The 12138-nt window shown below is 41.7% G+C and overlaps 1 protein-coding gene across 1 annotated transcript in view; it reads right to left on the reverse strand.

Annotated features, from left to right (window-relative positions):
* Positions 1-419: 419 nt before the first annotated feature.
* Scara3 (scavenger receptor class A member 3) overlaps positions 420-12138 on the reverse strand; it is a 59475-nt gene continuing 47756 nt past the window's right edge. The window contains exon 6 of the mRNA XM_031361686.1: positions 420-529. Coding sequence (XP_031217546.1) covers positions 435-529 — 95 coding nt within the window. The 3' untranslated portion in view covers positions 420-434. The remainder of the gene's footprint in view (positions 530-12138) is intronic.

The following is a 12138-nucleotide window of genomic DNA, read 5'->3' on the forward strand; positions in this document are numbered from 1 at the left end:
TCTCTCTCTCCCTCTCTCCCTCTCTCCCTCTCTCTCTCTCTCTTTCTCTCTCTCTCTCTCTGTATGTTTCGGTTAGTTTGGCTAAGTATTTGTCTATCTTGTTGATTTTCTCAATGAACCAGCTCTTGGTTTTGGTAATTATTTTTTATTGTTTTCTTTGTTTCAAAGTTGATTGATTTCAGCCCTGATTTTGATCATTTCCTGTCTTCTACTCCTCTTTGGTATGTTTGCTTCTTTTTTTTTTTTTTTTTTTTTTTTTTTTTTTTTTTTTTTTTTGTAGAGATTTTAAATTGCTGGTATGATAACTTTCTAATTTCTTTATGGAGGCACTTAGCACTATGAACTTTCCTCTTAGCACTGCTTCCCATTAATCTGGGTATGTTCAACCTTCATTTTCATTGAATTCTAGAAGAACTTGAATTTCTTTCCTTGGTCTAGAGATCATTGAGTAGAGAGTGGTTCAGGTTCCATGAGCATGTAGGTATTCTTGTGTTTCTGTTATTGAAGTCCAGCTTTAATCCATGGTGGTCTGTTAAGACACAAAGCGTTATTTTAATTTCTTGTATGTATTGATGCTTGATTTGTGACCAACTATATTGTCAATTTTGGAAAAGGATCCATGAGGTGCTGAGAAGAAGGTATATTCTTTTGTGTTTCAGTGAAGTATACTGTAGATGTCTGTCAGGTTCATTTGACTCATAATATTGGTTAGTTTCATTATTGACCTGTCAGTTGGTGAGAGTGGGGTGTTGAAGTCCCTCACTATTAATGTGTGGGGTTCAATGTATGATTTAAGGTTTAGCAATGTTTCTTTTACAAACATGTGTGCCCTTGCATTTGGGGCATAGATGTTCAGAGCTGAAATACCATCTTAGTAGATTTTTGTTTTGATGAGTATGAAGTGTCCTTCACTGTCTCTTTTGATTAATTTTGGTTGAAAGTCTATTTTATTAGATATTAGAATGGCTAGTCCAGCTTGCTTCTTGGGTTCATTTGCTTGGAAAACTTTTTTTCCAGCCCTTTACTCTGAAGAAATGTCTATCTTTAACAATGAAGTGTGTTTCTTGTATACAGCAGAATGATGGATCCTGTTTTTGAATCCATTCTGTTAGCCTACGTCTTTTTATTGGGGAATTGAGTCTATTGATGTTGAGAGATATTAGTGACTAGTGATTGTTCCTAGATTGATGTTAGTGGTATGTGTGTGTGTGTATGTGTGTGCGTGCGCATGTGCGCGCATGCCTGCACTTCTCTTGTTTTTGATGGTATGGAATTACTTATTTCATGTGTTTTCTTTGTGGTAATACACTTTTTTTTTCCTTTGTTTGTTTTTTGTTTTTGTTTTTTGAGACAGGGTTTCTCTGTATAGCCCTGGCTGTCCTGGAACTCACTCTGTAGACCAGGCTGGCCTCGAACTCAGAAATCTGCCCGCCTCTGCCTCCCAAGTTCTGGGATTAAAGGTGTGTGCCACCACCACCCGGCATCGTGTGTTTTCTTAAATGTAGTCATCCTCCTTGGGTTGGAGTTTTTTCCTTCTAATATTTTTTGTAAGGCTGTATTTGTAGATAGATATTGTTTAGATTTGAATTTGTCTTGAATATCTTATTTTCTCCATCTATGGCGATTGGGAGTTTTGCTGGCTATAGTAGTGTAGGTTGACCTCTATCAATTTTTAGAGATTGTAAGATATCTGTCCAGGCATTTCTAGCTTTTAGAGTCTCTGTGAGAAGTCAGATGTAATTCTGATAGGTCTGCCTTTGTGTGTTACCTGACCTTTATCCCCTGCTGATTTTAATATTCTTTTTTTGTTCTAATGATTTTGTGTTTTGATTATTAGGAGGTGGGAGGATTTCTTTTCTGGTCCAGTCTAATTGGTGTTGTACATGCTTCTTGTATGTTTATACGTAACTCTTTCTTTAGGTTGGTAAATGTTTTTTCTATGATTTTGTTGAAAATATTTTCTAGTCCTTGGAGCTGGGACTCTTCACCTTCCTCTATTCCTATTATTCTTAGGTTAGGTCTTTTCATTATATCCCAGATTTCCTGGCTCTTTTGTGTCAGGATTTTTTTAGATTTAACATTTTCTTTGGCTGATGTGTAAATTTTTTTCTATTTTATCTTTTATGTCTGGGATTTTCTTTTTCATGTCTTGTATTCTGTTAGTGGTGCTTGTATCTGTTGTTCCTGTTCTCTTCCCTAGGTTTTCCATCTCCAGGATTCCCTTAGTTTGTATGTTCTTTATTGATTCTGTTTCCATTTTCAGGTCTTGAACAGTTTTATTCATTTCCTTCACCTGTTTATTTTTATTTCCCTGTATTTTTTAAAGGGATTTATTCATTTCCCCTTTATCACTCTTATCATCTTTAATAAGTTTGGATTTAAAGTTATTTTTCTTGTGTTTCAGTTGTGTTAGGATATCTACGGCTTGCTGTAGTAGGGTAGCTATGCTCTGAAGGTGTCACAATGCCCTGGTTTTTGTTGACAGTATTCTTTTGAGGGCCTTTAGCCATCTGGATGGCTTTAGTCCCTGGATGTTCCCATTGTAGTAGGTATTACGAGGTGCCTAATCTTGATGATGGCTATCTTTGGGCTGTATGATTCTGGATCAGCAGGTCTGATGGAGGTGGACAGAAAGGTGGGGGAATAATGGAGGTCTGCCCTGCAGTTTTCTTTATTGCCTTTGTCCGATTTTATTATCACATTTATACTGGCCTTATAAAATGAGCCAAGATTACTTTTTATTTTGTGAGTGTGCATAATAATTGCATTACATAATGCTTAAATCTTTTATAGAATGCAGCTGTGGAGGCATCAAAGCTGTATTTTCTTTGTGAGAACTTCTTGTTTTGGTCTAAAAGCTCAATTTACTTTAAAAGGTATAACTGTGTTATTGCCTCTTGGGGTATTTTATATAAGTTGTGCTATTTAATGATCTCCATCTCATGTATTTTTTTTTATTTTATGTATATGAGTACACTGTTGCTGTCTTCAGACACACCAGAAGAGGGCGTTGGATTCCATTACAGATGGTTGTGGTTGTGGTTCCATGTGGTTGCTGGGAATTGAACTCAGGTCCTCTGGAAGAGCAGTCAGTGCTCTTAACCGCTGAGCCATCTCTCCAGCCCTCCATTTCATGAATTATCAAATTTATTGGCACTTATTTGTACATACTATTTCTTCTTTTTCCCTTTAAAGTCTCTAGGTCTATGTAATAACATTATCTCTTTGTGGTATTGAGGTTTATACTTTTCTGTTAAATTCAATTAGTTTTTTGGGGGAAGTTGTCAATTTTATTAATTTTTTTTCAGATAACTCTGGCTTTTCTAACTCTATTGCTTATAGAGGATTTGTTGTTTTTGTAGATGATGATGATTTTTGTTCTCATAATTCTTGCTTGTTTAACTTCTGTTTACTTTCAGTATAATTTTCTCTTCTCTATATAATTAATTTTTATTTGAGACCTGGTCTCATATAGCCCAAGGTGACCTTGAACATGCTAAGCAGCTTAGACTGGTCTTGAATTCATCTGGCTCTTCTTGCATCCATTTCCTGCATGGTGGGATTACAGGAATGTACCAGCCTGGAAGGCTAGGGATTGAACCCGGGGCTTTACACATGGTAGGCAATCATGCTATCAACTGCATCCCAGCCCCAGCTCTCATGCATATCATTTTCATGCTGTATCTTTTGCCAACCAATACTTCAAGTCTATCCTTGTAATTAAAGTGTGCCTAATATAGATAGTATCAAGTTGAATGTGTAAACTTTTTTTTAAGATTTTTTAAATGAATATTTCCCTTGCATTTACATCTGTGATTCATGTGTGTGCCTGTTACCCACAGAGGTCACAAAAGGACATTGGATCCCCAGAAACTAGAGTTATGAATGTTTATGAGCTGCCATGTGAGTGCTGAGAATTAAACTTAGGTCCCCTGCAAGAACTCCTAGTTGCTGAGCCATCTAGCTTTGGCTATTTAATGCATACATAAGTAACAATCTCTGAACTTTACTTATTTAGTTCTTCAGCATTTAATATGCTTTTGGATAAAGTAGAGATCCCATCTGTCACTTGTTTTCTATTTGTTTGTTCTGCTTTCTAATCATCTATTGCTGTTTTTGCTTCTTCCTGAGTTAACAGAATAGTTTTAAATAATCCCCTTTATTTTGTTTTTGCTTATTAGCAGCATATTTTATTTTAGTGCTTGTTCAAGGGTTGGAAATGTGAGTCCTTAGTGACTCAGTTGCTTTTCCTGTAGCATAATAGGATACTCTAACCAAACAACTTAGAGAGAAAGAGTTAAATTTCAGTTCACAGTTCGTGGTGCAGTCCATCATGGTGGGGACATCGTGGCAGAAGGAGCTTGGGTAATTAGTCACATTACCCCTACAGTCAGAAGAGAGCAATGAATAGACACGAGTGCTCGGTTCACTTTTTCCATTCTTAGATAGTTCAGGATCCCCTGCCTAGGGAATGGCACTGCCCACCCAGGGAACTCTCCCTACCTCACACTCTCCTATGAGGGCAAACAGTAAGAGACTCTGTGTCAGATGAGGTAGAAGTATCCAAGGCATATAGTAAGGTTGGTTTCATTCCTCTCTTAAAGGCCGGTTAAACTAAACAGGCTGTGCATATAGACAGTAGGACATCAGGTTAAGCCCGCCGTCTTAAATGCTATCAAAACATGTTAATAACTTGGCTACGGAGGTCCAGAAAAGCTTAGTGTCTCTGAAGATGAGATATTTTCAGAAAATATATCACCACACAGGAGTGTATTTCTATTTCTTCTTAGTTTTTTTCCCACTGTGTGCCCAACTTCATGTGTGTACGACCATCTGAAAATTCCCTACCTGCCCCTGAAGTTCTGTTCATTTTTTATTTCTGCTCTTTTTGCTCTCTAATTAGAGTAATTTCTACTGATTTGTCTTCAAGTATACATTCTCTTTCTCCACATCTGCTGAGCCACTTGAGACATCTCGCATGTATATCAGTTATTCTAATTTTTAGTTCTAGAATTCCCATTTTTTTCTTTTAAAAATATTTTAGTTCTTTGCTAAGATTCCTTATTTAGTCCATCACTATGGCCATATTTTCCTTTAGTTCTCTGAGTATGTGGTATGCACCCTTTTAATCTTTTCTATCATTTCTTCTATTTTTATCTTAATAATAGGCTCACTTTTTTTTTCAAGTTTAGAAAACTTTTAATTTTTACTAGACATTGCTAAAGATGTGATTTTAGAAACCATGGAATCTCTCATTTTCCCCTAGGAGCATTATTTTGTGTTCCAACACACACTTCAGTCATCAGCTTAGCCCCATTTGCCTAGACTCATTTTAGGCAAATCTGTGAGAAATGTGTGAGAAAACCCACATTTTCCTGACCTCTAAATTCATGCTTCGATTCTAGATTTTTTTTTCTGGGTTTGTCTTTAGGGTTCTTTCTTTTGTGTGGACATCAGACCTTATTCAGTCTTATGCAGCCTTTAGCTTCTGCATACCTCAGTCTGATGTCTGAGATGCTGATAATTCATGGATAATGTTCTCTCCCACCTCTCTGGTCCAGATTTCCAGTAGAGATGCTGACAATTCATGGGTTATGTTCTCTCCCACCTCTCTGGTCCAGATTTCCAGTATCCCCAGGACTTCTCTCCAATGCCACTCTTAACTGACAGTCTCTCTTTTCCCCCCACCCCTGCCCCCAGCAGTGCTTCCCTGCACATGTGAAGCCCTGCACTTCCGAAGGCCTGGATCAAACACAATGCCTGGTGCTTTCCCTGCACACCTCTACCTCCCAATGCCCTGCCTTCAGAGCACAATTGCTCTAGCTGCCTTATACTCTCAGCTCTTATTCCTAAGCTGAGCAAGACTATTTTATGTCTTATTTTTGAGACAGGGTCTCTCTATATTGGCCTGGATGTCCTGGAACTAACTATGTAGTCCAGACTTGCCTCAAACTAAGAGATCTACCAGCCTCTCCTCTTGAGTGCTGGATTAAAGGAGTATGCCACTATACCCTGCCAGACTACTGTTGTATCTTGATCAGATTTAAAACAACAACAACAACATCAAACCCCCAACCTTTAAAAATGAGCTTGTGTATATATATATGGTGTGTATCTCTGTGTACTTTCTCTGCTTCTTTATGTGTGTGTCTGTGTATCCGTGCTCTCTCTGTCTCTCTCTGTCTCTCTGTCTCTGTCTCTGTCTCTGTCTCTCTCTCTCTCTCTCTCTCTCTGTGTGTGTGTGTTTGAGTGAGTGCATAAATACATTCCTGCATGTACATGTGGAGGTCAGAGAACAATCCAGAATGTTATCTTCAGAAGCACTGACCATCTCCTTTGAGACAGGAACTCTCATTGGCTTGGAGTTCATCAACTGGATTAGACTGGCTGGAGTCTTCCGGTCCCTCCCCTCTCAGTGCTGGAATCACAGGTATGCACCACTATACCCAGTGTTTTCACATGGGGTCTGGGGTAGTTTCTATGGAATGAATCTGGTAGCTTGTTGCTGGAGGCTGAGGAGGAAAAGGAGAAGAGGAGGGGAAAAGGGAGGGAGACAGAGAGACAGGGACAGAAAGAGGAAAGTGTTTTGGGCATGAAGGTCAGAAACTAAAGTGGGAAGCAGATACATGGGCCAGCATTGATTTCTTGGGATTGAGGTTATTTTAGGAGTCCTTCATTATAAGTCCCTACCGGAAAGCTGAGTCACCTGGGGGGAGGGAGGAGCATCTGTGATCAGATGTGGGTAGGAGCACTTGGCTGAGGCGAGCAAAGATTTAAGTACCTGCAAAAGGCAGAAAGAGAATTCTAGGATCACAAGGGAATGGGTGTTGCGGTTGAGAATGAGGTCAGAGGAAGGACACAGGGACACGTGTGTATTGAAACTTAACTTACTGGAATCCCAGAGGAGGCAGGCTTAAGGTAGCAGATAAGAGCCTTCCTACAGGCAACTTACAGGAGGAGGAGAGAGAGAGTAACACAGTGGGAAGCCGGCCTCCCCCTTGATGGCAGGGGCTGCCAGCTTGAGTCATTGCCAGCATGAAATGACTAAGTGTCAGAGGCTGTGAGAGTGTGTTGAAATGAATCATGATGTCATGACAAGGGTCAGTTTGGGAATTCAGCAGCTCAATTTTCTTCCTTCCAAGCTCGTTAAAAGCAAATACTTCCTGTTTTGTTAAGGCAGCCTACCTATTTAGCTGGTTTTTGTTTGTCTGTTTTTTGTTTTATTTTGTCTTTTTTTTTTTTTCAAGAGGCAAGTGAGGGGGATGGAGACAAAGTGTCTCACACATCCCTAATCGTCCCCAAGTGCCCTGTATAACCAAGGATGCCCCCATACTTCTAACCATTCCTGACTCCATCTCTCATGTTTGGGAATCTCAGAGATAGACCACCACATTCTGTTTGTGCTGTGCTGGGGATTGAACCCAGGGCCTTGGCATCCTCAGTAAAGATTCTGCTCCATTCCAGCTGAGCTCCATTCCCACTCCCATCTTGACTTTTAAAATATTTTAAAGTAAAAATAGTTGCTTTACACAGTTGTTTTGTTTGTTTGTTTTCTTTCTTTTCTATATCTTTTTTAAATCTTTTTTTTTTTTTAGAATTTATTTATTTTTTTTAAGATATATTTATTTTATTTATGAGTACACTGTAGCTGTCTTCAGATACACCAGAAGAGGGCATTGGATCCTGTTACAGATGGTTGTGAGCCACCATGTGGTTGCTGGGAATTGAACTCAGGACCTCTGGAAGAGCAGTCAGTGCTCTTAACCGCTGAGCCATCTCTCCAGCCCTGTTTGTTTATTTTCAAGACAGGGTTTCTCTGTGTACCCCTGGCTGTCCTGGAACTCACTCTGTAGTCTAGGTTGGCCTCAAACTCAGATCCGCCTGCCTCTGGCTCCAGAGTGCTGGGATTAAAGACTAGAGCTACCACTTCCCAGCTTGCTTCAGAGTTATAAAAATCTCAAAGGCACAAAACAGGGAAAAGTCATCGTCCTGCTGCTTCTGCTTTTAAATCCCTTGGCCAGTGGCAGCTTCTGTCACCCGTCAGATGGAGGCTTCCGTGGGTGCTCTCAGCGTGTAGAAGCTTGTTTGCTATGCACATACGGAGGCCAAGGGACAGTTTGTAGGAGTTAGTTTTCTCCTTCTAGCATGTGGGTTTGTTTCAGGGACAGAACTCAGGTCGTTAACCTTGGCAGTGCGTGTCTTTACCCACTGAGCCATCTTCTCAGTGCCCGATTACTTCTTTTTAAAATGACAGGGAGATTGAACTGTGGATTTCGCCCATGCTAAGTGAATGCTCAGCTGCCGAACTGAGCTGCACCCCAAACCCCTTTGTGGTTGTTTTGCTTTGTTCTTTTGAGACAGGGTTTCACTTTATAGCTCAGTCAGGCCTAGACTTCTGTCTCTACCTTCCTAGTTGCTGCTGGGTTTACAGACATGCACAGCCATACTTGGCTTTGTTATTATTATTATTTTTAATATCACATAATTTCCCATCTCACAGATGTATCATAGTTGATCTAGCCTACTATTAATCTCCAGTGTTTACTATTACATATGATGTTATGTAAGCTTTATGAATACTTTGTTTCCTGTGTGTGTGTATGAGAGAGAGAGAGAGAGAGAGAGAGAGAGAGAGAGAGAGAATAAGAGAACGATAGTAGACATAGGACTGCAAGGTCAAAGGACATAGGTCTTCCAAAATATGGAGACTGCTTCCCTCCTTTTAAATGCTTGTGTATGAGCAGTGGAGCTTGCATGCAAACTATCTATCTGACTGTTGGAAGGAACCCGGTCACAGAGTGTGTTATTTTGCTGTTGGCCTCGGCTCTTCTAGCACCAAGGCATGCACTACATTTATACTTACATGTTATTATTTCATTTCAGATAGTCAAGCTTAGAGGGTGCTAGAAATTGCAGACTAAATGGACAACATCTGCTGAGGTCCCTGGGCTCATGCATGTGAAGAGAGTTAGCAGGTCCATCTATTTAGTTTCTGACAGTACACATCTTGGGCCAGCCTTCTTGGAGGCTAAGGGTCCTCTGTTGGGTCTAGCTCAGCTTGACTAGAGCCCATATGTACTTTCTTCTATGCCACCAACTTCTGCAAGGACCAGGGACTGAGATGACCTGGATGGACCACCCTTGCAGACACAGGGGCCCCCAAATTCTACCTCTATCAGATGTCTTTTGCACTTCTACATTCATGTACAATAGGCCTTTTGTTCCCACGCACAAGACTTTAGGAATCCTGTTCTCCCACCTGAGTCCCTTGTCTGTGTTGTGGGAAGATTATGAGGGACAAATATGCCACAGCTCAGTGCACGGCATCAGTGCCGTTCTGGGTCATTGGCTTAGCTTGGAAGGGTCATAGGATAATCGGGGATTCTTAGCAACAGCTCCTATTTCATTTCCTTGTTCCATAGAGGCTTCCAGCCTCAGCCAAGCACAAGTCCTGCTCTGCTTAATGTGCTGGGTGAGAACAAAGCAATCTCTACTATCTCCCTAGGCCCATCCTTTGGTTAGGAGCAGGTCTAGAGACTCCTGGCCCCAGAGGGTGACTTTATTTCTGCTGGACATTTCTGCAAGTGGTTTGGAGGTCATTCTTCTTGGGACCTTCTTTCATTACTTGGAATGCGCCTGCAAGACTCTCCTTCTAGTGTGTATGGCCTCTTCTTAATGACTTACTCTGGCCTTGTGTTCAGAGTGTTTCTGGTGGACTTCCAGCATCTGAGGGGCTTGTCTAGAGGCTGTTACAGAAAGCATCTTGAAACACAGAAGCCCCATACCCATTCTCTCTCTCTCTCTCTCTCTCTCTTTCTTTCTTTCTTTCTTTCTTTCTTTCTTTCTTCTTTCTTCCCATCCTTTTAAAAAACATTGTGAGATATTTATTCAGAGGAGTAGAAAAACATATCTTTTTTGTTTGTTTGTTTTGAGACAGAGTTTCTCTGTGTAGCCCTGGCTGTCCTGGAGCTCACTCTATAGACCAGGCTGGCCTCGAACTCAGAAATCCACCTGCCTTTGCCTCCCAAGTGCTGGGATTAAAGGCATGTGCCACTACTGCCCAGCGAAAAACAAATCTTTAAACAAAATTATAAAGCCAACATTTGAACCCCTTTTAGCCAGGTGAAGTAGTAGAAGGTGACAAGCCCCTGAAGCCCCTAACTGCTCCCTGTTCTATCCTCTCTAGTCACTTTCTGTGTGGGAGATGCAGATTTCTCTTCCTAAACAAGTTTGGAAACTTTTCATTCACGTGTGTTTTTTTCCTTACACATTCATAGAAGCCTTCACTGCATGCAGGCACGGCTAGTCCTGTCTTCTCTCTAAAATTATACTCTCCCATCTGTTTTCTGTTTGGCCCCTTTACCCTTTTCTTCCTCTCCATTAGTCACCGCTCACCACCAGGCATGAGTGCAGCACATTCTCTCCTGTAGATGGGAGCAATTACAGTGGACAAACCCCAAATGTACCATTAATTATAGACACAAAGACCAGTTACCAAATACCAGAATCCACGAAGTACAGGAGGCATTCAGTACGTACTTTTGGGTGAATGAGCTTCCGGATTCATCTCCATTACTCTGACCTAGAATTTTCTTCCCATGGACCTTAAGGAAGCCTGCCACCTCCCTAGCTATTCCTCGCTTCTCCTTCTTGTCTGACTCGTACATCCTCTGTCTCTCTTGGCCTCTCTGGTTGGCTGTACAATACATAGTGCATTTGGGAGCAGAGACCATAGCAGGTAGTGAGAGAACGTGATACAAAGATTTAGTGACAGAGACTTATCCCCTTGAGAAAAGGCAAGAGGAAAACCCTACTAGGTTGTAGAAGCTGCAGTCCTAGGACGCCATCACTCCCTTAGGCTAGAGAACGAAGGGGAAAGTCTGCATTGTTAAAACTCAGAAACACTGAGGAGCAGCCCACAGAACTGAAGGGAAACTATCTGAGGAGGGAACTCAGTTCTGGTGTCTCTGATCTTGGAGAAAGAGTTCTAGACATCTGAAAATGGGCCGGTGTTAGGGTTTTCAACACGGAGAGGATGCACAAAGGGTTGTCTTGGAAACTGAGCTGCGTTCATTGGCTGCCATGGGAAGGAATTGCTGCTGTGATTATGGAGTGAAGTGAGAGGCTGGGCAGTGCTCACAGGATGGGAACCCTGTCCTAGGGCAAGCAGAAAGCAGATGGTGGAAGAGGTGAATCTCTTTCTGAACTCCAGACTGTGCTCTGCATTTCAGTGGCAGAGCCAACTAGGCAAGAGGGATGCAGTTGCCCAGCATGGTAAAGTGGGCCCAGAGCACAGGGGGCGAAGGTCAGAATTTATTAACTTGCACAAGCAGGTAGCAGGGTAACACAAGAACTCCACTGTGGAGAGCCGCTTGACCCGCGCCCTGAGATGGCGCTGGCTTCTGCCATCTTAAGAGCGAGCAGTCTCGTAAATAAGCCCTTAATTGGCTAAGCTTGCTGCCCTTGGTTGCTTCCGCATTTGGTGACCTATCCGCTTTTGCCACATGGCCCATTGGGATTGGCTAAGCTTGGGAGTTCTTAACGGCCGAGGGTGTTGCCCTGGGGGTTAGAAGATTGTTAAAGGTTCCTGAATAAATTGCCAAAAGAAGAGCTCATGGGTTGCGTCTTTCTTGCTGGTCAAGGCGGACGCGACACTCCACAAGACCACTAGCTCAGATCATATCTTCCTTGCTTCAACTCACACAGACCAAACATCATCTCTGAGATTGGGGAGGGAGAGAGATGCTCCTGGGTCATCTTATATCTTGTCAGCTGAGCATACATGTGTTCACATCACTACGGTGCCAGGTGCATATGGAAAATGCATCTCGTTCATGTGAAATATGCTCCATTTAAAGTCACCCACCCCCCACACTAAATAATTTCTCTATTTTAGAGTGATTGGGGAAGGGAGGCTTTCAGAGGAGAAACTGAGTTTTGAATAGTTCTGAAGTCAGCCATACAAAGGTCATGAGGAAGAATAGTTGACTATGACATCCACATGTTTATTTTCTGAGAATGGTACCTGCTAGGCCCCTGTGAGAAGTTCAGGAAGGTGACATGTTAGAGAAAACAGGAGAGAGGCTGAAGGACAGAGAGGATGAAGAAGTCAACAGGTTAGCAGGTTCTAAGCAAACA

Source organism: Mastomys coucha, unplaced genomic scaffold (genome assembly GCF_008632895.1).
Source record: "Mastomys coucha isolate ucsf_1 unplaced genomic scaffold, UCSF_Mcou_1 pScaffold9, whole genome shotgun sequence".
NCBI lineage: Eukaryota > Metazoa > Chordata > Mammalia > Rodentia > Muridae > Mastomys > Mastomys coucha.